General features: G+C 35.9%; 1 protein-coding gene across 18 annotated transcripts in view; it reads right to left on the reverse strand.

Moving 5' to 3' along the window:
- The window catches only part of RALGAPA1 (Ral GTPase activating protein catalytic alpha subunit 1), a 151,575-nt gene that overhangs the window by 14,537 nt on the left and 110,468 nt on the right, over positions 1 to 26,570 (reverse strand). For 10 of the 18 annotated variants that reach the window (XM_027670920.1, XM_027670900.1, XM_027670816.1 and 7 more), the window contains 3 exons: positions 25,531 to 25,689; positions 23,530 to 23,657; positions 706 to 830 (listed from right to left, as the gene is read on the reverse strand). In XM_027670920.1, coding sequence (XP_027526721.1) covers positions 706 to 830; positions 23,530 to 23,657; positions 25,531 to 25,689 — 412 coding nt within the window. Of the gene's footprint in view, positions 1 to 41; positions 73 to 246; positions 250 to 705; positions 831 to 23,529; positions 23,658 to 25,530; positions 25,690 to 26,570 lie in introns of all 18 variants that reach the window. The other 8 variants (XR_003532151.1, XM_027670822.1, XM_027670927.1 and 5 more) reach the window with 2 other exon arrangements.

A 26,570-nucleotide genomic window follows, 5' to 3' on the forward strand; every position in this document is an offset into this window, starting at 1 on the left:
AAGTAAGAGGAACAAAGGGGTTTTTGGACACTTTGTCTTACCTTCAGATAAACAGAACTGATATTTAATGATCTAAAAAGAGGGGAAATAAAATAATGAAATAATCATAAGGAGTTCAAGAAATGTCAGAACAGGAAGGCCTTGAGTTATTAATTTTCTTTTACTGATTTTCTCATTAGTAACTGAAAATGCAGTATCCTCTTATAAAACAGGTATTGTACTGGAAAGTAAAAATTACCTTAAAACCAACTTTGCAACTAATAACCTGGGAACAAAATTAATGTTTGCAAGGCTCTGATTTCCAGTTTAAAACTTTACATTCTAAACAGGTAGCGAGCCTTAAAACTTTCTTATGAGGAAGGTGTACTTAGAGAATATTTCTGCCTGAACTAGCCTAGATGAAAGTGCACCAATGCTTCCATGCAGACTTTAGACAGGGGAATGTGGTAAAATTTTCTGTAAAAATACAGGGTCTGATTGCTATATTAAAGCAGCTTGCCAAATCTTAACGCCAGGCACTGGCTCATGATGCCAGAAAACAGAATAAAGATTTAAAGACAACTTTGCCCAGGTTCTCAAGTATGTATCATCTCTCCAATTAATGGTAACCCTCAATGATGTGCAAAGGTCTGAGTTTTCAGTCTTTATAAGTAAGGATACTGCATTTCAAGCAAGACTGTATAAAAACTGTTCTTAACTTCTTACCCGTCTCTGAGGGCAAATGGTGATAAGGTGCTGGACAGAAAACCTGAGCAGCAAAATCTTCAAAAGTTGTAGGCTCTAGATGATGTTGAACAATTGTTTGCAGGTATCGTGCTCTCTCCTCATAACTGGTTTAGCCAAGAATTAAGGATGAATTTATATCATGTACTGTAACTGCTAAATATCAGTGTCCAGTAATTCAGAATTCTTGTTTTTGTTAAATACATATCATGTATTTCAGTAAGTGTACACATTTTTAATTCTTTACATAACTGTGGTATTTTCTGATGCACTGACATAATATTAAGTGTAAAATTGACACGATTAATGTAAAACCATACGGTTCAACTGTATTTTTTTCATGTCTCATGCAAAACTTCCTGAAATTGTTTTCAAACAATAGCAACTTAAACACTCTCTTTCAAGTAACCAATTTGCCTATATTCTGGTCCCAATTAAATGTAAACATTTTTCAATTTTTAAGAGATGTAGCATAAAACATAATCTTAGCATTAACAAAATAAATGATTTTGCACTTTCCCATAATGAACTGCTTCCATAATCCCTAAACACACACACAGAGTTAAGATAAATACACAGTGAAATTTCAGGGAGAAACACCTTGTCAATTATGCCATTAAAACAAGCAAGAATATTTGTAAAGAATCCACAGGACCCTTAAATACTGGTTAACAGGGTGTTGGCAGAGCACTGACAGGAAAAATACTGTACTTCTTCCTTTTCCCTGTGTTCTCCCTTTCTAATATTATTGAAAAGAGACCAGTATTTTGAAGTGTTGTTGTTTTTGAAGAACCCTCTCCAGGCTTCTTGTTCCAGCAGGCCCAATTTGATGTCAGCACAGAGAGAGCGAGAAAAAGAGAGAATATTTCTGCTGTTCATGAAAGCAACTATGGAAATGGCTGTCAAAATGTAGAGCAGCAGGCAGCAACATACAATTATCAAGAAAAACTACCATGCTGACTTCATGTTGTATAGTTGCTGAACTGAGAAATCAGTTAACCTTTTCTCGCACAACTTTCAAGTCCTCCAGCTGGACTCAGTATGTTGAATGAGGGACACCCTCTCCAGCTATCTTACGGAAACAGAGAATGATAAGAAATTTTCCCTTACACTTACAGTTATGCTCACTTTTTTTTCCCTTCATAATTTATTTGTAGATAGTGAGGTAATTTTCTCCTTACATGGTTCTGTTTTCCTAAAAAATCCCCAAACAAATCAGCATGCTGTGGAGGAATGCACTCATAATACGTTTCTTGAAAGTCCTGGGTTCTGATTTCAGGTCTGCTGCACTTTTCAAGGGGATCAGGGACAGTGAGGAAACTACCATTCTGACTCAATTTCACCACCTGTGAAATGGAGATAATATTCATCTTGCACACATTTTTTAGAAATTCAAACATAAAAACTGCACTTCATGTGATAAGCATTTTTAATTACAAGTGCTAATATTTCAAATAAATAATGATACTATTTTCAGTTATGGTAAGCAATAAAATTCCCAAAACCAAATTAAAGTTCTAAACAATAATCTTCATATTAGGTTACAAAACTAAACTTCAACAACTACAGAACTTTTCCTACTCAATTTATTCCTTTTTTTTCTGTACAATATTTACTGCAGATTTTACAGTCTATCTAAATATGAAAAAAATTATAGAGAATATACTATCTGGAAACAAAAAATAAAATTGCTTCTATCGTATTTCCTTTGATCATAACTTGGTTACATAGTGAAACTGGGAAACAGTTTTCCCTCCAAAATCTGTGTACCAAATTCTTTCTAAATCCAGCTGAACCGCAGCAGAAGTCGCAGTTTGGAGAAGCTATAACAGAAGCACTGGGACAAGAGAAAATATAAAAATCTCTCACTGTAATGGTTCTAAGGTTGGGGGATAAACACAGTATTGAGCCTTAACAGAGGAGACTAATATAGCACAGTTTTTAAGAGGCTATGTATAAGTGGTAGAGGATGAAACTGATGGTTGAAGTCTAAATAATACTACGTATCTCACAACTTGTTGAAAAGCACTTTTTTCATTGGGGGAGATTCACAGCTGCTGAATTTTCTGCAGTTAATAGAGTCCTTTGATTCACAGCAGTGCCCCTTGCACAAAAAATACTGGCCTTTGTGTATTACCAGAAACTAATTTTCTATTTGGCTGAAAAGGGAAAAATGGGGTTATTGCTTCTCCCTCCTACAGAGCTTTTCATTATGCCTGATGCACTCAACTTCTAAGCTCTTCTGAGAAAAAAAAATAACTGAAGAGGCAAGAGGTAGAAAAATGAGCTTGTTAGCACATTAGAAGTGAAGTATCTTGGTGGGCCCTAGAAATTCCCAGTGGTGTGTTAACTTATCACTCTATGCATGCTGGCACTGATAGTCTCCCAATTGATCACTCTCTTTTCGCACCAAAGGTGCTGCCAGGAAGCAAAGGCTGAAGGCCCACAGGAGAACAGGCTGCTATCAAAACAAGCTGTTTTTAAAAGTCTGCTTGAATGGGTAAAATGTTTCATGAAAAAGTAGGGTAGACACCTACCTGCTTTTAAAATGGTCTACTTTCAGAGGTCTCTAAAGGAAACCTTTTAGTTTATCCTATTATATCCAAAGCTTATACACAAATAAGGTAAAATGAAGGAAAGTTTCTGCTTTGAGCGTGACAAGGACATTCTCATTCTCCAGTCTTGGTTCCTATCTCCTAACCAAATAAAGAAGTCTCAACATAGATGCTAACTGAGGATAATGATGTTTTTGTTACACAGTGAAGAGGATATGCTTTTATCAGTTCTAGAAGCCTAATTCAAATGCATACTTAGTACACCTAGAGAAAACTAATCCAACTATCTGGGTTGCTGCTCATCACAACATTTCACAAAACCATCTGCAGCTTGTTAAAAACATAACCCTGCTTAAAACCAAAACAAAAATCTGAGGCAAAAACCAAGTCCAAAGCTTGCTCTATTCTGCAATAAGAAATTACACACTCTCCTCAGAAGACTCCTTTTTTATGTTATCGACTGCATAAATGAGATTGGAATACTTTTATCTTCTAGTCACTTGTATTGAGAATATTCTATTATTTAAAAACTCCAGTTTTACATGTTTTTGTGGCTGAAATAATCTGGTTCTGTGCTGTATTTGAATGCAACTGTCTGCAAGAGTGACCATAACCCCATGGTAGCTAATGTCTACATTACTTCTAATAGGCTAGACATTTATTTCTTTAAAACACTACTCTCTAGGAAAGACTTATTAGCACTTACAGATTGAGTGGCACACACAAACTCAATGGCTAGTAATAATAGGGCAATGCAAGCTGTACTCTTACTTCAAGTGGATGTTGCCATTGGCATCAGCAATTAAGATGGAATGGGAATGATGCACAGACAAACCAATGGAGAAAGACTGGCACAGAGAGTGACAAAACACTTAAACAACAGTGTTTTGAGCTTTTTGCTTCTGAAGAAGGTGCTAACTGGAAAAAAAGAGAATGGATAAGAAAGATATACATTAATTATAAGGCACTTGTCCAAATCTGTCAACTAAAAACTTGCAGATGCATAATCTGCAAAAAACTTAACAAAGAAATCTAATTACTTCATTATACTTTTTCAGAAGAAACTGTTCTGAAAAATAGAATCAGTACCAGAAAAAATCAGGAATCATATCTCTATAGGTCACTCAGGTTGTAGTTGCTCCAGCTAAAATTTCATTTGCATTACAATCCATTTTACTTATTCTCTAAGTCTACAATTATTTCTATTAATAATTATCTTAAAAAATCTATTATCTGAAAATACTGCACTTTCCATTATTAAACCCGTTGATTTGTACTTGGGAACAAGCACCGAAAGCCTGGCTGTCAGATCACCTACTTATGCTTAATCTGTCTGAAAAACAACATCTCATGTCTACACCTAATAGCTCCCCATCTCTGCTGATTGTATCACTTCCAAGGTTTAGGTTCCTGTGGCAGACCACATCTACATCTTGTGGACTCCTTATGCAAAATCTAAGCTAGAACTTTTTCTAGCCATCTACCTGAACAAATTACCTAGGCTCTTACCTCACATCTCAGATACTGCCATATCCTTTTCTCTGCCCTCACTAAATGCATTTTTAACCCTCCTTATATCTATTCAGAGCATTGCAGAGCCCACTTTCTGAACATACTACTTAGATGGTGCATTCTTTTTAGATATCATCACCAGTACCTACCACAAATGCAGGCAGGCTACTTACTGGAACTTTATAGTGCATACCTATTTCATAATTTTACCAAAATCACTCACCTCTTGTCAGTTAATGCAGTCACTCTCACTCATCTTGACATTTTTGGACAGGCACTTTTGTACTTTCTTCTATGTGGTTTCTTATGCCTAGCACCAGTCTCCATAAGTGTCCACAAAACAATCCCTGCCTCAAATTCTCTCCTTGGTTATGACGTTTATCGAAAAAGAAACAAGGAAAACATCTTGGAAGACTTACGAGTCCATTCTGCGTAGGTTACACAACTATTTGTGCTGTCTACTATTGTTTTGCATTTCCCTGAATTTTGTATCTGCCTTCACTTGTTGTCTTCAGTTTTATACTTGGTTTTTTCACTTCTGAGGGACAAACATCCGTCTTGTGCTATACTCCATTTCAGTATATTGAGACTGGGGTCAATGCTAAGAATATGTATGTGCCACAATAATACAAGCAAAACAGCTCTGCTCCTTGCATCTTCATCCACCATAGCAATCCCTTTCCTTTATATACAAAAGAATCACCTCACATTTCCAATTTTTTTTTTTATTCCATGGCTTTGTTATCCTTCAATTTGGTACAGAAATCTGTTTGCTACATTTCCGCAAATCCCTATTTGTTCAGTTTGTATTTTTTTCTTTCCTGTAATTTTAACCATGCAATCTCTACAAAATCCCATACTTCCCATTGTTCAACCTCTTCATCTGTTTCCATATTTCAAGACCTTCTGTTGAACTAATCTCCTCATAGTCATAGTATTTTTCCATTCTTCTTCACACTTCTCTGTTTTACAGATGAATAAAATGCATTACAATGAATCTATCTAGTATTTTGCAGTTAAAGAGTGGATGCATGATTATTGTTAGTCATCCAAGTAATACCAATCCTAAAATGAAAGTAACCTGAGGCTGAAAAAAATGAAGAAAAAAGTTTAAACATGGAGTAAAATTTCCACGACTTTATTTAAGGATATAGGACTTCACAGCTATGTAATCTGTCTATTACCAGAACACCTAAGTGCTAGATTCACAAATCGGCCTGCTCCAAACACCATTTGATAACAAACACTTCCTGAGCAGAGACTGGAATGCAGGGACTCTCCTCCTTCAGGAAAGTACCATAACCATTAGGCTACACAGATAAGCATGTACTTTCCCTGTGATTGAGGTCTTACTTTATGAAACGAAGAACAATTTCAGCAGTGAATTCAGTGTGCCTGATTACAAAATGTCCTCAGAATCAATGGTTAGAACAGTTTTGTAAGGAGCAGGAGATATGGTCTCAAAATTGGAAGCAGCTCTCTCATTTCCTGGCTGACTGATATAACAAGGCTGTTACCTCCTGTTGGGTTTGTGTGGGCTCTAATCCATTGAGTATACCTGCAGAACTCAGCATTGCTGCACTGCAGGTCACAAGAACAAAGAAATACCTACCTACTCATTGGGTAGACAAAGGCATGAACTGGGCATTTGGCTATTTGGGATATAGCAAGCACTTAGGCAGCTCTAGTGTGTGCTGAAGTGGGCAGATCTTTGTATATGACTTCAAGATGATGCCTGGAGGATTTAAAATGCATCCGGATCACTATAGTTCAGCAAGCATCCCTAGAACGATGAAGATCCAACTTGTAAGCTCAACAATGCTGCAGGCAGTCCTACACTCCTACTGGGCTGGCTGAGTCCAATAACTGATGACTTTTCTTGTTTTCAGAAAAATTTAAAAAATCAGAATTAAAACAAAAGGACTTCCTTTGTGAAAGGGAGTACAAATGTGGGCTCTTCACTCATTTTTTTTCATCATCGTGTCCCTCATTCAGAAAAATTGAACAATAGTCGAAATGAAACACTTTCTTATGAAGGTTTTATTCATAAATCTTCCCTCCTGATACTTTTGTAATTGTATATATGTACATCATGATATAACTGTATATCAGTATGCACTACCTGAGATGCTTTGGTTCCAGTGGTAAGAAAAAAAAGACAAGGTTTTAATGATTGTCTCGAAATACCTCATACAAAAAAGCCAGAACATGCATTTCTAAATAGCAAGATGGACTTTTTCAGGTTAAATTACAAACTACTGTCAGAAATACATGTACAGCTGCATCCCTGGCAGTTCCAACTCCTAGCAAAATCATCTAAGAAGTCAATATATATTGATATGATTGTGGAGAGTATGACTTTGTCAGCCAGGCATTTGGAAAATAATTTAAGACAAGCAGAAACCAAAGTGCTGCTCCATCTTTAATTGGAAAACGAAAATTCTATACCCAGAGATACTTTCTTGTAGGTTTTTTTAATTGCACAGATACACAGTTTATATAAAAGAGATTATCAATATTTTAAGAAAAGCTACCTAAGATGGAACTGTCTTGTTTACTATATTTGCCCCCTGAGCAAATTTAGAAACACACATCCATCTTTTATAGAAAAAAGCTCCAAATCTGTAGTATTGTCAACATACAAAAATGCTCCTAGGATATCAGAGACCAAAGGAAACAAAGAAACAATAAAGCATAGTGAATGGAATATTTTGGCAGATTTTAAGTTTTTTACTCTCTGGCCTGAAAAGGTGTGCAAATCCCACAGAATTAATTGGTACAGTCTGAGGTACTTAGAATGATGAAAGCATCGATTTTATTTGGCACATTTTTCCCAGTAAATTTCAATTCCTGACATCAAAGTGTGAAAGAAGGATTGCCTCCCCTATAAAGATAATAAATACGGGTTAGGATCAAGGTTTTAAGAAGCTGAAAGGAAAAGTTAGCCACAGCAGAATGTGACTTCTACAGGAAGACTGGACAAAACCCACACATAACAGAAATGGAAGTTTTTTCTTGGAAATCTCACTCTGAAAGAAGAGATTGTGCATTGGTTGTCAAACCAGCTGAACTCATACTGAGTCGCAGCAATTTGTACTCTTTGTTGTCTCTTGGAGTTAAGGATGTAAGCTGGGCTGCTATTGATCCAGTGTTGGAAGCCCTGCAACTAGCTGCGTTTTGTATGTAGGTGGGTGATCAGTATCAACTGGCCACACCGAGAGGAATAGTTAAAGTTCTCTTATATTCTGAAAAGTGACTCTGTAGAAGTGGCATCATGGTGTTCCCTATTTATTGCATTTCAGCAATTTCCACATCTAGTTCGCATGGCATACAAATAAAGAGGGTTTTTTTTCTTCCAGCTATATCTTCTGTTTACTCAAGTCACCTTGATATCTCAAAGTCAGTATGGGTTCTTTAGTGTTTCTTTAATACTGCCAATATTGAAAATAGCAAATAAATATTTAGCTAGGTACATCTGTTTACACAGCTATGCTGTAAATGAAAGCAACTTCTGCATATACAATTGGAACATAGCCACAACACTGATGATTTATAAAGCAGAATTCAGTTCATTCTCCTCATACCTGATGCAAGTTATTTAGGTGAAAGAGAAGAAAAAACATTATTATGCTTGACACTACTAAAGAGGTGAAAGAATTAAAAAAATTATAGTCTTCTAAGGTGATTTTTTTCCTACTGAACCATATTTTCAATATAGCTCTTTTGCAAAATGTAACAATATATTTTCTTACCATAAAAATAGAACATGAACCTCAGAGAAATCAAAGTTATATTTCAAAAATAAACTTTCATGTTGCATTTGGTGAAACCATTTTAAAACTGCACAAGGGGCTTTATTAATTATCTAAAATCATTAATTTTAAGAAGTAATGTATATATAACAAACTACTAACTAATGTAGCTCCCTAAAAAATGAGAATGTATATGAAAAACAAGTAAACAGCTCACGACTGTAGAATTTAAGAAAACCTAAAATGCAGTATCTAACATATTTCATAAAATTCTTTTTCAACTCAAGTTGTAACTGCAAAAGGGCTTTCTGAGGCAATTTCTGAGGTGTATTTCTTCATAAAGAAAATCAGGGAATATATAATAGAGAAATCCATACAAACTAATCCCATCACTTCAGATCTTGCAATTTGTTTCCAATACATTGCTGAATCATTCTTTAAATGAATATAATGAAAATTACTTTTAATTTTTTATACTACTAAAAAGTTCAATAAATCTATGATAAATTGTTTTTAGGCAAATTATAACAACACGTACTTCTGCCATTTAGAGGGTTTTTTTAAAATTACTAATCCTACAGTTAAAGGAGATTACTTACATTATATCTACTCTATAGTTAAATGGTTAAAAGTCCTTCCAGGTAAGTGTAGGCTAGACAAAGTTGCAGCCACTGAGTGTTTCCAAGTCAATGCTATTGTTTTCTGCCTAGTTTACTAACACACTGTATACTGAAAGGCATGGACTTTATCTGAATTTCTGTAAGAATCTTCATTTTTACAGTGTGGGTGCTTTCAAAATTGCTAAATTGTTGTAAGAAATTCTAATTGATGCTTACATTTTCACTGGAAAACCCAATATATTTAATATTTTGCAACACTGTCTTTCCAGGAAAATCCTTGATGTACTGTTTGTTTTTATGTTGTTCCATCAGATCTTACAGCTAGCTAAATTCATCAGTGGTTTATAACATCTTCTAGGAAGAAAAAGCTGTGATTCATCAGTGCAGACAAAGCTGGGCTTTAATCCATTCCTATAACCATATTGCCAAGCCTATATTGTTTACATTGCGTCTCAATTAAGAGACAGGCAGGACACCTGGTACTTCTTTATCTAAGTCCCACGGGCTGCCAGATGACTCAAAATCCATAACAGGTGCTAAGGCAGTGTGAGTGCAGCACTATTAACACAAGCTGGAATTGGATAAAATTTGGACTATGCTTAACCACTTAAAACACTCAATTATGAAATGAAAAATGTAACCACTCTGCACCAAGCTCCTTTACAAAAGGCACTTATAAAGATATGTAGAATTTAAGTGCAAGTGTAATGATCTTTACACAAATTTTAATTTTAGTACAAATATTGTTCAGAATATAAATATAATCTATATAAAAACAGTTATATAAAAAAGTTGTGTGTTTTTAAAGATAAGCATATAAAAATAAACACTGAATTGAATTAATTCTAATTCTGTTCATCTTAGGCAGCAAAAAAGACAAAAATGATGCTCAGACTTCTAGCAATTTCAAAGTTAAGGAAAAAAATCTGAATTAACACTACTTCAACTCTGTACAACCAGAAGTTATTTTATTTTAAGGACTTTGGCAAATGAGAGCATCTTACGGAAGGACTTAAAAAACAAGGTTCAATTGAAAACCTATATGATAAAAGATACTCCTTTGCACTGAAAAATCCCACTGCAGATCTCTTTTCAGCACTTTTTCATCTAAGGTGACTGAACTAAATATTAAGCTTGGACTCTGACAGAACATGCTGCATGAGAGGAAAAAATGAGTATCAAAAATTTTACAGTGGACAATTACTTAAGAACTATCTGTATCTAAATGTGCAGTAATCCAATTAAGTTTCTATTTAATATTGTAATTATCAAGAACACAATATAGTGATTTTATTAGCAGAGTAAGCAGCTACAAAGTATAGTAAACTGTCATTCAAGACAGTGTCAGAGTATCTGCGATAAGCAGCATATTGGCTTAAACTAATGCACTATATGCCTCTAGGGAATGACAGGCTCAGAGACTGGGTTTTAACATCAGAATCTATCCATTAATCTTGACTTAAATATAATCTACTCTGCAGTAAGAGGAAGAATGGGCATTCAATGAATTATCTGTTTGAAATATAGCAGAAGCATATTAACACAAACATATAGTAGAAAGGATCAGTTTCAGTACCATTCATTGAGTATTGTAGGTTCTACAAACTCTGAACTGCATTTTAACATGAAATTAAAAGGTCAGATCAAGTAACTGGCAGCGGAAAGACAAATACCTGAACATTTTAACAGATTATTCATTAACTTTGGCTGGCTAGCTAGAAGACTAATGACACTATTTACAAATACTCCACTTGTCCATGTTTTAGTAACAGGCTCTGGAGGTGAAAACAAAACAGTGAAGGAAACAGTGCTGAAGCCCATATGCAGGCAGAATTCCTACTCCAACATCCAGGGAGGATTTATCTTACTAATATATCCAAGATGGGAATCGATGAATCTATGAGGTATGTTGTGCTAATTGTTTTGAAGCCCATTACAGCTGCCACTGCTTCAGGCTCTCTCTGGAGCGATGCTCCTGCCATCAGACAGAAGAGCTTGCCAGCAGCAGTGGGTTTGCAGGAGGTAGCAGGGGAGGTGCAGGGCCAACTGGCCAAGGGACTGAAGTTTATTAATGTTGTTGTACCAAATGTGCCCTTGAGAAATGTCAAGGTGCGGGCTGAAGTGATGACTGCAACAAATGTGGAATAGCAGAGGCCAGAGGGGAACTGCAACCCTACAAACTAACTCTTGATGTTAGGAGTGGGATTTATCGCTCCTCTGACACTCGGCATTACATCAGTTTTAACTCAGATATTTAAGGTTGATGGGGGTAAAGAATACAAAAGCAAAACTGGCTCTCTGCTCTCTGGTATTAGCATGAATGCTTAAGCCCACTGTTTTCATACATTCAAATATTTAAATTTCTATCTTAAATACTTTTTCTCCATATATAGACATCTTCATTGATGAGAAAAACAGTGAATACCTTTCATGAAGAAATCACTACAAACTGTAAAATTACACAAATAAAAATTATATTAATATTAAATATTGTTCAGTTAAAACACTGCACATATAGATACATATTCATTTGCAATTCCACACTACTAGTAACAAGAAAACATCTTTCATGAGAAATTGTTATTAATTTTAATCTGTGTACTTTAATAAACTTCACAACTACCTTTTTTTTTTTCTTTTATACTTGAAGAGAATGTTTTCTCTTTATCCTGGGTTGCTGCAGTACCAGCACAAGATAATCTACTTATAAGCCTCTTTGGAGGACAGTAAACTCGATTTTAAAAACAATTTTTGAAAATCAAAGTCAGGTTTCTATTTAAAAGAAGAAAGCAAATATTAATTTTCAGTTATTTCCCTCTTTCTTCATTTTGAACAGCAATTAGCAAAGCAGCCCCTTTGCCCTCCTCCCTAGTGCTGTCAAGCTGTTGCGAGCAGTCTGCAGCACTACAATGGTACTATTGTGAACACAGCCTGGGCTTCCTTCCCACAGAGAGTTAAGTGGGCAGTTCCTGCTGCCCATGATTGGTGTCCAGTGAAACAATACTTAAAAGCCAGGTTTTATCAGTTCCATGCCAAAGAAGTGAAGCCAGGGAACCCAAGCCTTCATATCATGCTGAACCATATGCCAACCCTGCTGGCCCCTAAGGTTTATCACTAAGAATCAGGATCCATCATGTCCCCTGTGAAATTTCACTTCACATACCTTCTGTGAAATGCATGGCTTTGCTGAAAACTGACCTTTTTCCCCAATTGGCAAGAACAGATGGATGGTAACTACGGTTTGGCAAGCAGAAATTAAAAGATTTTCTAATAGCCTGCATTCTTCTATGTTTGGGAGGAGAAGCATTCAGAAGGAGAAAGATCTATTTGTGACCCACGATCTATTCAGGTGCAGTTAATCGGCAATTAAACTATTTTCTCAATGTCTAGAAAGTATATTGAGATTAATTTGACTGGTCAGGCTATGATTAGGACTCATCCTTCGGACTGCCATATGGTAATTCCAATTACTGTAATACTAACTTTTAATCCTTGCTTTATGTTAGTTTAGTCCATTTTTCTACTAACTATGTGGCAAATACAGAATAAACTATAACTTTTTTGTAATAATTTTGACCTGTTTAAATTAATAAATATTTTTACATGAAGTACATTCCATTTCCAGCTAAATATTTCCACATACTCCCAGGTATTATATATAACCCCTTTGTTCAGTAACTGAAATACAGACCTGCAGGAGAACAAAGACAAACGATGTGCTAGTTTCTATTAATCCTTTTTTTTTTTGGTACCTATGATCTTCTAATTCCTCTGGTGGCACTGGAAAGCATGCAGCAACAGTTTTGATTAGCATATGCAGAACGACACAGAAACAGTTTGCCAATATCTTACTCAACTCACCCAAAAACATCACTCGACATCCCAAAAACGTTACTGTTTTTATCAGTGTTGATTGTTGCAAATAATCTCCCACATTTCCCACCAATTTAAATATCAGAATCCACCATACACAGTGCCATATACTTATTCTTATATATACACAGCTTTCAGTGTTTTAACGTACAAATCTTGCAAGTTGTTTGCACACCCCTTACCTGTTATTAGGGTGAATTTATGACAAGAAAAGGATTAAATCAATAAACAATGCTGTCTTTTGCAACATAAAAATAAGGTTTAAATAGTTTAAAAACATTTCATTCTTTACATCTTAGAAACATCAGGAAAATTTGTTTAATCTTCCCCACTTTTATTCACAGATTTCTGAGAGCTATCAAAGAAATCTATATAAATTTTAACACTTTAAGGGGGCAAGAGTCTTAACATTTTAACAAAGAGCTTTTGTTATCCAAAATGTTTAATTAATTAATAAGGTTAAGTAGGTATTAACAAAAAACCTGTCACTTTGTGTTACATACAAGGCAATCAACTCTGCGTAAGATTGAATTAGTTTATCTTTTTCATCCCAGTTCAAGGACTTGTAGCCTTCTCCCTGCAAATTTTTGTTTAAAAGAGGAATTTATAGATATTTAAAACACATTTTAAAATGAAAGAGTGATTCCACTACTAACTTCTAGTTTACCACATAGAAAAATTTCCTACCTTAAAAATATGCCATAACAAAGAACAATTTCCCTCTCTCAAAGCTGTCTGTACTGATACATCCACACTCAGAAGTTCTAGGAGGATCATAAAACACATCACTGTTTTTCAGGATAGCCCACTGGCATCCTTCTATTCTAAAACAGAATGCTACCAGCATTAAGCTTACTCATATTTTGTACAGTAATCAGTAGAACCAGTATTCCTCCTTTGGATGGGTAAATTCAATTTATGAAAGAATGTAGAAGAACCTAGAATATATTTTTCTAAACAGTACAAAAAGATTTGAGTCTCCCTCATAACTGTCTACAACATTAGCAGAGCACTCAGGCCTTTATAAGTGCAATTATTAGTAAAAAATTACATTACTAGAGTCAATTATTTTTGTCTTATTTGATATTTTGCATTTTTACCACTTTCAAGAGAATCTCATGTATTTCATTAGGGAAGAGTGACTAATGAAAAAAGCTGTACTACTAATTAAAATATGTTATAGATATCTTCTGATTCTTAAACCCATGCACTTACACTATATCTCTTTAACATGTGTTTCCAGCATCCTAGTTTAGGCCAGTCAGTTTCACCTCAGTGCCTGACAAGATCATGCAGAGATCTTTCTGGAAACTATACTAAGACACATGGAAAATAAGAAGCTGATTTGTGACAGCCAACACGGCTTTCCTACAGACAAATTGTGCCTGACAAATTTTGTGGCCTTCTACAGCAGTGTTAAAGTGGTAGATGAGGCAAGAGCAACTGTCATTCATCTACCTGGACTTGTGCAAAGCATTTGACACTGTTCCACATGACATTCTTGTCTCTAAGTTTGAGAGACATGGATTTGATGGATGGACCTCTCAGTGGATAAGGAATTGTCTGGATGATCACACTCAAAGAGTTGTGATCAACGACGCAATGTCCAGAAAGCAGTGACAAGAGGTGTTCCTTGGGAGTTGGTACTGGAATCAGCACTGTTTGGCATCTTTATCGGTGACATGGACAGTGCACCCTCAGCAAGTCTGCCGATGACACCAAGCTATGTGGTGCTGTCAACACACTGAAGGGAAGGGATGCCATCCAGAGGGACCTTGACAGGCTTGAGAAGTGGGCCTGTGCAAACCTTATGAAGTGCAAAACAGCCAACTACAAAGTCAGGGCAATCCCAAGCACCAGAACAGGCTGGGTGGAGAATGGATTGAGAGCAATTCAGAGGAGAAGGATTTGGGGGTGTTGGCTGAGGAGAAGCTCATCACGACACCGCAATGTGCACTTGCAGCCCAGAAAGTCACCTGTACCCTGGGCAGCACCAAAAGAAGTGTGGCCAGCAAGCGCAGGGAGGTGATTCCCCCCTTCTACTCTGCTCCCACGAGACCCCATCTGGAGTACCGTGTCCAGCTCTGGGGCCCACATCATAAGAAAGACCTGTTGGAGTCAGTCCAGAGGGAGGCCATGAAGATGATCAGAGGGCTGGAGCATCTTTCCTTTGAAGATAGACTGAAAGAGTTCAGCCTGGAGAAGAGAAGGCTCCAGGAAGACCTTATAGCAGCCTTCCAGTACCTGAAGAGAGCCTACAAGAAAGCCAGAGAGGGACTTTTTACAGGGGCATGTAGTGATAGCAAAAGAGATAATGGCTTTAAACTGAAAGAGGGTAGGTTTAGATCACATATAAGGGAGAAATTCTTTACTGTCAGGGTGGTGAGACACTGCAACAGATTGCTCAGAGAAGCTGTGGATATCCCATCCCCAGTAGTGATAAAAAGCGAGGCTGGATGGAACTTTGAGCAACGTGGTCTGTTGGAAGGTGCCCTTGCCCAGGGCAGGGGGTTTGGAACTGGATGATCTTTAAGGTCCCTTCCAACCTAAACCATTCCATGATTCTATGATTCATATCTGCAGATAGCCCATTAGAAGCAGTAGAGAAGGCAGATTCTGTGGGATCAGAAATTGGGCAGTTACTAATGAAGGCGTGTTTACTTGAACTTGTGCGAATCCAGAAATGTTGCTAAAGAAAAGTATATATGAGTTTTGCTAAAAAAATCACAGACTATAAACATGAAAATATACTGGATTACAAAATAGCTTTCAAGCTTCATACTTCAATTTACTCCTCATATTAAAAATGCATGAAAACCAATGGAAATTATGTGAAATTATGTTCACTACATGAAAATGTAGTAAACACAGCAGCTTTGTACACAGATCTGCAAGTATTTCTTCAGTAGTTATTTGAAGTGTCTTATGACAAAGACTAAGGAAAGAGTTTAAAAGCCTATCATAAATGTTGGCTCAATCAGTTGTCTATAGTGGCTAAAATCAAAGGCATTTAAAGTGATGCTTTGGAATTATTCATTGCAAAACAATCCTATTCTTTCAACAGGTAACTAATAAATCATGGCTGAGAACAGGCTTGCACTACCTCTGAGGTCCAATTGTTACTCAGGACACTGTCTACTTTTGCTCCCTGGCGTTGCATTTTAACTCTAATTGCACGATCAAGCCAATAAATTGGACTCAGGGGACAAAAACCCCCTACAAAAGTACCTACCCTGACAAAACCAGAGGTTGCAAGAAAATACACTTCAAAAGAAGTGAGGCAAGATGAGACAAGCGAAGGAGAGGTATCAAGGCTTGAAAGACAGTCATTAATACTGACAGATTACTGTAATTCTGGCTGTCAAGGTGATCGATTTAAGCAGCATATGCCAATCAATACTCTTCTCATTTACTGAGCAGCATGAGATATATAGTTAGGCAAGATGTCCCTAAGACAGGATTTCAAACCAAACTTAACGAACATAAATAGCACAATTTATGCTTTGGAATCTTGGCTCTTTTTTCATTTGGCCTTTTTTTTAATTTGGCAAACTTCAATGTGATGTTATCCATACAAAAGTTACTTTAAATTATTCTATTACACCACATTGCCATTGTGCAAAAAATTCCTTTACATGAGATATTTCAAACTGTACTAGTTTTCTGTACAACATATTAAAATATTATTTTTTAATATGAACATTCTTAAATGCAGCAGTTATTTATGTGCTGTGCATTTTGCTTTTTTTGGCATTAGTGGTTTGCCATTCTGAACACTTCAGTCATCCACAGTATGCAAGTAACCTGGTACTATATCTTCCTGGTATTTCCCCTGGAATTTTGCTTACAACAGTCTCTTTTTGTTCAAATATACTTGTGACATCACAGGAAAATACATTAATTGGATGCATTAGTTCAGGAGAAAAGTACTGTAAAGATAATAAAGATAGCTATTACTGTCATTGCATACCTACAAGGAGACACACATTAGTGCCATGGTCTAGTAACCATGGCAGCATTGGATCAAGGGTTGGACTTGATGATCTAGGAGGTCTTTTCCAACTCGGTTGATTTTACGATTCTACGATATACACATGACTCTATAGAGTGGTGACCAGTGACAAACCCGAGAGAATGGCCTGAAGTTGTGTCAGGGGAGGTTTAGCTTGGATATCAGAAAAAGGTCTTTCACCCAAAGGGTGGTTGTGCACTGGAACAGGCTCCTCAGGGAAGTGGTCACAGCACCAAGCCTGCCTGAGTTCAAGAAGTGTTTGGATGATGCTCTTGGGTGCATGGTGTGACTCTTGGGGGATGGTCCTGTGCAGAGCTAAGGGATGAACTCATTGATCCTTCTGGGTCCCTTCCAACTCAGCATATTCCACGATTTTGTGAAAACTTTTCTCTTATATTTAGGTTGTCTTATAATGCACAGAGAAACTATTACATGATGTCTTTGAAATCTTCAGTTTTTCGTGTTATATCATTGTATGCAGGCAATTAATCACATTTTTAATTATTAAAAGATCAAATACATTGGCAGCAAAGCTAGGATTTGGGAGAACAGCAAAACTGAGCAATTCAAAGAACAGGAAAGACTGAACATCATATTCTGTACCTTATGATTCTTGCTTGAACTTGGAAAACAGTTTTTGTTGCTAAACAGTAAAACAGATTTTAGAAATAACTCTATTTTCTTTTGGAAAAAACTTATCCATGGCTCTTACTTGAACTCATATGAAATAAGGTTACAATGGCAGGACTCAGGGATGGAATAAATATTCACTGAAATCCTGAAATTTTCATTTATTTGTGTAAAGCATATAAGGTAGTTTAAAAAAAAAGGGTATCAAGCATTATTTTTAATGTTGGTATCTTCTCCCCTGTGATGACAGAAAAACTTACTAACAGGTATGTTAAAACCTTATTAAATGTCCTGTATCAAAATTGTATTGCCTGAAATATAGCAAAGTTTGCAGAGTCTTGGCATATGGCATATCAAAAAATTCTAAATCAGAAAATACTAGAAGAGCAATTATAATGTCATGCATTATTCCTTTCACTATACCAAAACTAAGAAAGAGCAACCCTTATGCCTCTCCCATTTGATACACAGTTGGCATTGATACAGTATCACTCCATGCACTTTTTTACAGATGCTCATGCATCTGTAAGATAGAAAACTTACTGGACTTGGAGGAAGGGAAATGGGCATTGCCAAAATCAGTGCTTTCCAGTTTTAACTTCTAAGTTTCTATACTAGTGAGAAATCTTCAAAATCTTCACAAGTTCCATTTTGAAAATGCAAATAAAACAAGTATTCTTAATTAAGTGAAACAAATGTGGCCACAGAATCTGAAGAATACTCCTTGCTCACTGTATGCCATAACAAAGAACACTTTCTTTATTTTTCCAGAGCCCACAATTCTATCTCGAGGTAGGAGATGATCAAGCAGGCACAGTACACAGCAACCCTTGCAGTTCCAATAAAACCTTTTCTTGGGGCAGTTGAGTACCGTCTCAAGAAAAAAAGCTTTTGCTGGGTGATCAGTTTTTAATACAGAGTAAACTTTTAACAAGCCACTCACAGACATTATTTTATTCATAAATAAGTTACTGTCTTGTCAGACACCATATGGGGTTAATATCTTCCCTTTTTCTGGAAGACAACTGTCAAAAGATTAGCTACAATACATCAAGTATCAACTACTTAGTTATACAATACCAAAAAAAAAGGAGGATGTCAATTTTCCAGTTTTGATAACAAAGATTAATTTATCCAATAATTTAGATTAAGATTTATTTGATAACATTTTTAGATTGAATACTTGGAGCAGTATTATGTTTCTGCTATTTAAATTCATTGGTTTCATGTGACCAAAAAAAAAAACAAACCAAAAAGATATGCCAATTCTTGGCATTAGGTCAAAGATTTTGTAGATTATTAGAAAGAAGTGAAAATTAGGCTATGATGATTAAGGATAAAACAGTCATCTATATTCCTGATGTCTAAAATGTCAATACATTTGAGATTTAAAAGATGCTAAATAGAATTTCTGCCTGCGTGTATAGCTACATATTAGGTAGCATCCTTTGGTAGGGGAATACTAAGTAAGACAGAAAGCACAGTGTCTGAAGTGCACTATCTGAAGTGCAGACAGTTTGGAATAATTATTAACACTCTAAAGTTTGCGTACAATGTGCAAAAAAGTGACACTCGTTGTTTCACAGCTGGAATTTCACTCCCCAAAGGTTTCTAGTATTTTTCCTGCTTTGTTGCAATAATTTTAACAAGTTGTATCACTGGAGGTGCCTACTATGCCAAGGTTTACCTCTTGGCATCTGGCTAACATCTGCTGTTTATTCAGGAAGTTCAAGTAAAATTTTATATGAAGCCACTCTTTCTATTGTTTAAAATATTTAGTATTGATCCATTTCCCACACATGGTTGATTCTGAATTCAGAATGGGACAAAGACGTTGCTCTGAGACGTGAGCCAAGAATAAAGCCATTCATATCAGGAATTTCAATGCAATTTAGTAAATAAAGAGTATTTAACAATCTCCTAAATATTGGCGTCCTTATTGTACATCACAGTGAAAATGATTGTTCTCAACATTCAGTCACATTATTACACCTGCATTTATGACTCTTACAAGTTTTCCTAGTGTATGTGCAGCTGCAGCGTACTCAGGAGATAAGCATGCACTTCTTAAGACAACAACAAATGCAATGAGAAGAAGAAACACATCAGCTATGAGAGAGATAAGGGGGTACTGCTGCTTCACTAGCAAGACAATACAAGTATTTTGTGTTTGTCACCCACTACTGTGTGCATATATGCCACCTGTTGGTGAGGGGATACTGGTACAAGAAAGCCAGGCCAGCAAAAGACAATGAGGGACCAGAGAATCCTTGAAGGAGAAACTAAAGCAAATTCCACAAACCAATGCAAAAACTCCACCACAAATAGCAATATGCTCTTCACACTGCTGCAGCAATGAGTATGTCAAGCATCAAATAAAGTAGGATACCTGTCATGCATGAGTAATGCCTGCTGATGAATTTAGTAAATATTTAATCTTAAAATACTACAATATGGAAACATATTATTATGGTATTATGAGCAAAAAAATAAAAACACTGAGCAGATAAAACCTTTAAAAATCACTAACAAAACCCAATCTTCAAAGTGTTTTGTTATCTAAGTGTGCTATCAGAGATGTCAAAATAATGTCAGAAAGAGGAAGGTGATTGACAGAATATGTCAGTCTGAGAAAGCTACTTCAGACCGTACAGCACATACTCAGGGTTGGGGAAGACTATAAGAGAGACAGGAGCAAAAATTTCCTGTATCCATGCAACCATTATTATACCATTCACATGTACTATCCATTGCCACATCATGATTAACAGACCAGCGCATTAAGGAAAAAGTTGCAATCAGGTTACATGAAGAGGACTGAATATCTCTGCTGATTACAAATGACAGCTGATTTTTTCAGTCAGGTCTGCACTTAGAAAATGCACTGTCTCGGAAGATGGATAAGCTCTCCTTGGAAGTAGGAAGGCCAAACTCAGTGCCAATTTCTTCCCATCCCATATGCAAGGAGATCAACACAGTCCTAGTTTAATTAAGAACAGTCCTAGTTTAATTAAGAGTTTACCGTGATCCATCACCGCAAGGATCTACAATGTGATATTATAAACATTCTTCAAAACCAGATAAGCAAAGACCTACGTATATGTTTTAAACTCCCTACTAAGTCAAAAGGTGCCCACCAAGTATTACACAGCACCATGAAACAAACCACACCCCTGCAGGTAGGGAGACATCCATACACTGATGCTGGCTTTGAAATGAAAGATTTCTGCTGTAAAAAGAAGAGCTAATACAGAAATGTCACACAAAACACATTTCAAGCACTACAAGTCTCAAGTACTCTTGTGCACTCGAGATCCACATTCAACTGTATTTCCACTAAGCACCATCAACGTTCCTAATAAACTAGCGCTGCCCCAGTATATTAGATACTCATAAGTAAGTAAACAAAGATTAATTTCAAGCAGATCATTTCAGAATTCTCTTTCACTGAAACCGTTATGGTTCTGAATTTGTGGAAATCCTTGATTATCAGCTTCACTTCTCCAGCTTGGACTCTGCTTTTGGTGTACCTTCTGAAAAACAACTTTTTTGTTCCCTTTTTCCTCCCTCTTTGAATGTATTGTTTTCATCACTCTGAGCCCTCTTCTTCTTTGCTCCAGCAACACTCCAACACAAGGAAAGACTACCTTGGTCAACGAATCCTGTCTGTTTTCTGCAAGAGACACTAAGTCTGGCAGGGTTTCCAGAAGAGCTATTTAACCACAGACCATAAAATACGTCTGCTCCCCACACCCTTCAGTCCACTGCAAACTTAAAAGCCAGTAGTGAACTCCTGCAGCCATAGCTAAAATATCCCAGAGGAAAAAAGCGGGAGATAATAAAGACAGTCCTTGACATCTTCAATTCCCCGCTACTGCAGGAACATAATTAGATTCAACTTTCAAATGTTCCTAGATAACAGACCTTGTCCATGTTACAGGAAACATCCAGTCTTTGCCATTCTTGTATGAGGGAAAATTCCCTCTTGACCTCAAGTCTGGCCATGGCTTGAACACCAAGAGCATGAGCATGTCCCTGACATTTTTAACCAAGAGGTTTTTAAACTCCTAAGAGCTAGGCCAGACTTGGAATTGTAACAGTTTTTGCTGTTCTCCACTGACACAACTGACTCCACCATAGCCTAAGTCAAGAAAGTTTGTAGAGTTTTTTCTAATTTCACATCAAGCAAATAGCTTTTAAAGAACTTCTCACAACCCATTTTTATTTTTACATTATCATACTAAACAATGAATTTATACTCCAAACCAGATGGAAAAAGAATTCCACCAACTACTTAACAAAGCCACCCTTTAACATCAGTGTCCAATCAACTGGTACTTTAGAAGCTTCATAACCAAAATATGATGTGAAACCCACCAACCAATGCATCTAATATCAAATACACAATGCTTTCCTGTTACTGTGTTAACCATATTAGGAGACACATCAACATTTTAGTGGAGGCCACATTATGTAATAAATGACATGCTGTGCTTTGATGCATATCAAAAAGTACAATTTTGAGAACTGAATTAAAAATGCAATGCACAGCTCTGTGGAACTGGCCAATTCCTAGACATTGAGCTGCCAGGCTATGTTCAAGGAATTTATTACAACTTTCATATTCTGTAAAGAAGTTTAAATACATAGGCTTGGGTGGAGGGGTTGTACTGAAAGTTTGTTATTTCAAAGTAAATTGTTCTCCAATTGCTCATCACTATACATCAATATAATGCTATAAACCATCATTTTTCATGGTATAATGATGATGATAATAGATTTTAAATTCTTTGACTAAGCCACTTGAATAATGACAAAAAGATCAGACCTTTCCAAACACAAAAATACAATGAATCAACATCTGTCATCTACAGAAATGGCATAAACGTCACTTAATGTGATCACTTAAAACACATCCATCATTCATCTGATGTGATCACTTAAAACACATCCATCATTCATCTGTAAATCCATTTCATCATATCTAATCCAAAACTCTGCAAGTATTAACAGTCAGCCACAGAAAAAAACAGAGTATTTTAGCAACAATCTGTCACATGACAAATGCTAGTATTTACAGCTTGGCTGGAAATTAAGCCCAGAATTTCTTTTGGATTAAAATTTAAACTTATCTTTCAATTTATGAAATTCAAAAATAGTATATTCTTGTTGATTTAACTAACATGTACATAACAGAACTCAATCTTAAGATGGGAAGAAGTATAAGTGACTGACTTACCTTGTATTTTTTAATTTCTGTTGATAAATCTTTTCTTCCAAGAGCAGCCCTTCCAGAAAACTACAAGAATGAGACAGCCTTTTCTGACACATTTACTAGGACACTAACATCATTTTGACAACAAGTTGGTATTCTGAGCTGAATAACAAAATCTGTATGACAAAAATTTAACAAATTCATCTTGAAGGAAAGCAGCATTCTTGGAACTAGAAAATAAAACTTAAGTCTCTCTAATATGGGATAAATACTTGATATATTTAACGAAGAAAAGATCATTAACATCAACACATTGCTATTTTAGAAAGACTACTCACAAAATGGTCATTAAAATAATTTTCTTAACAAAAAGTGATAAGTACATGTAATAAAACAGAAACAAGCAATTTTTCAGCACTGAATCTATTATTATTTTAGTTAAAAAAAAGATGGTCTTCATCTGAATACTCTTCTATGGGTTTAAGTTCCCTAAAGGCAGGCACCGTCACCATTAAAAAAAATATTTTCCCTATATTAATCCAACAAAAAAAATAAAATTACAGAAAACATGAAGGTCATATCTGTAGAACTGCAAGGGAATGCATATGCCTTGGAAACCACTTGAGTGAAAGGATACAAGTTTTGGTATAATGGGATTAATGATTTCAATGCACGGCTTGCATTTATAGCTGTTGCACGAACCATAATAGGTAGAATTTTTCCATTCACAATAGCACCATCAAAGAGTGGACCAAAAAACGGAACCTGAATAAAAAATTTAGAAGTTCAACATAAAGCAAGATCTTAGCTGTAACAATTAGCAATCAACATTAACAATAGAGCACTCAAATATATCTCTTTTTCCCTCCTCATTTCTAGATTATCAAAGCAGTCATTATGCTACATGTCAGACCTTTTCTCTTGTGGAAATATACAGCTCGATATCCTTGGCAACAGATAACACAGTATTTGAAGAAAATTAAGCAACTATTTGAATACTATGTCTCATCAAAGATCATTTTCAATATTTGCTGCCAAAATCCTAGTAAGAGTCATGCATATGATGTTTATGAGGTTGAAAGGCTAGCTGACAATACTGTAGGTGGTAGTAAGCAAAAGCAATAATTACTCAAATTTTAAAATAGTATGTATCATGGCTTTAGATATTAACATTTTCATAAGGATCAACTCAATGTGCAACTGTCATACAATTACTAGTGCATTGACCCTTCCCTTCTATTTTCTTTTATTCTATCTGTTCTGCCCTTCTATGTTATCTATACAAATGGACTGTAAGCCCTTTACAGGAGAAATCTGTGGTCAAAGTTTGGCCTCTTTGGACCCTAAGTGTAAAGCCATATTTGTGAGATCAGTAGAAAACCTCAATATTTAGTACAGGTAGCACCCAAGAGGTATACAGAACAGAGAGATCTTATGTTTTGGCATAATTCTCTATTTGGCATGATTTCTCCAATCATCATTGTGCAATTAAAAAAAAACCCAACAAAATAAGCACTCAGTATTAACTATCTGCATTTCCTGTACATTTGAATAAAGATCTGAAGCTAATGACATAAAGCAGGTCAAGAGCAGCAAAATTTGTGCATCAGCTCAGCAAAGGGAGCAGAGCATACAACGACGAAACCAATGCTGCAAAAGAATTTTAGATCCTATATTTTTTTTGCCATCATTTAATGTAGTTCTGAGAATACTGAAATCTGATGGAAGGCACTTCTTTCTTCACATACAAGAACCTTTTTTTGGACTAACAACAATCCCTGTTTTCAACAGTTCTCATTTTCCTTCTTAACCTGCATGCTCCCAATAATCCATCTATTTGTACTTAAAGTAGCAAAAGAAAGAATATCCTTATTAATTAAAAATGTAAGTCGGTAATAACAAAACTGAATATCATTTCATGCATATCAATACATAGAGGTAGTCACCATAAAGAGGTGTTTCTCTCATATACCTCAGTTATTAATATTAGTGCTTCTAGTAATATTTAAAGTATAGAAATTCATGGCAAGTGACATCACACACAGAAGTTAGGTAGTACAAGAACTCATGACTACTTTTACTCAGTCAGTGTTCACTACCCTAAAACACTGTTTTAAGAACAAGGCCAGCACTGACATTTGAGGAACAGTAATTAGAAAGAATGTGTGTTCATATGCCTAAGGGTTGAATGGTCTTGCTTTACTGAATAATCTCCAAATTCTGTCCGGAGTCAAGAAGAAAGTGATAACTAGCTTTGAGAGAAAGAAAGAGGAATAGGACATGGATGGAGGAAGTTGGAGCAGACCATTATTCAGCTACCTCAGTTATGTATCAAATTTGACAAAAAGGTTTGGCAAGTTTATTTTAATATTTATTATGCAGAATATTCTAGCTTTTTTCCCAGATTATGTTGTTAGCAGATATGCTTTACAGGATCAGGCCTTTGCAATTTCAAGTTACTGATTTTACTATGCATTGTACTCACTGAGCTCTCCCTTTTCCTCCTGCCACCACTGCAACTGTCAGTGCTCAAGACATCACTTTGTTGGACCAGTCTATTATACCAAGACTTCAGAATGTAAACAAAACTCACGTCATGTTAAACATATGAAGGGAACAAAAGAAAACAAACCCTTACCTCAGGCTTTTTCATGATCTGGATACTGAACATATGGTTTTTCATGGGATAGATAACTATAAGAACATCACCAAATTCTGTTGGAATTATTCCTCTTCTATAATCTCGAGTGTGCTCTGACCAGACAATGTGTACTTCATCATTTCCTAAATGTCTTAGCTAGAAAATCAGGGATAAAAACCTATCAGTTTAAATATCCTTAATTAATATTCTATAGCCATACAGCTATATAAAATGCACATATTTCAAAAGGACAAACCCACTAAAAACAAATGAAGAAAAATGAGTAAAAAACCCCAAATTACACTATAGTTCTTTTACAAGTGCGAATATTAGTTGACAGTATTGGTTTGTGCTATAGATTTTTCTATACTGGTGTCAATTTCTATTTAAATTAACAGATATGCAAATGTTTTCAACTGAAAGCTAAAATTTTGTTGATATTATCTCAAGGATGTAAAGTGGTTCAACCTGATTTACTAAAATTTGTTCCAGACTGTCATCACTGATAGGTAGCAAATTACTAAATTCTATATGAACGTTTTAAGCATATGAATGAACATCTTTTTAAAAGCTGGGTATTTGAGCACTTAACCTCATAATTCTAGCCAAATTCCAAACTGCCTACCACAAACAAAAATCGTTTAAAGGAGAATAGCTACTGCATTTTCCATAGCCCCCAAATTAACTAAACTAAACGGTCATTTCCCATGAAACCAGTACAACTTTGTAAAAACAGCACCCCACTCCCAAAAAAACCCCTTCAAAATGGCTCTTGATCTGGCTCAGAATGGCCAAATGGGCATTATTTCTGAAAATTCAATCTGGAATCTCTTTTTTATCTCCTAGTGCATCACCAGTTACAGCTGACAATTGTCTTCACCCCCAGTTTTCAGTTCGTTTCCACAGCTTTAGGTAGGAGGAGTTTGTTAATCACCTTGATGTTATTCGAAGGACTGCCCTGTGAACTGTTGTTAACAGGTAACATACAGATACCAATCTGGGCACATACAAAAAGCTATTGTATATAAAAAGGCAAC

This window comes from Neopelma chrysocephalum, unplaced genomic scaffold, assembly GCF_003984885.1.
Source record: "Neopelma chrysocephalum unplaced genomic scaffold, ASM398488v2 Primary Assembly neopelma1_24, whole genome shotgun sequence".
Taxonomy (NCBI): Eukaryota; Metazoa; Chordata; class Aves; order Passeriformes; family Pipridae; genus Neopelma; species Neopelma chrysocephalum.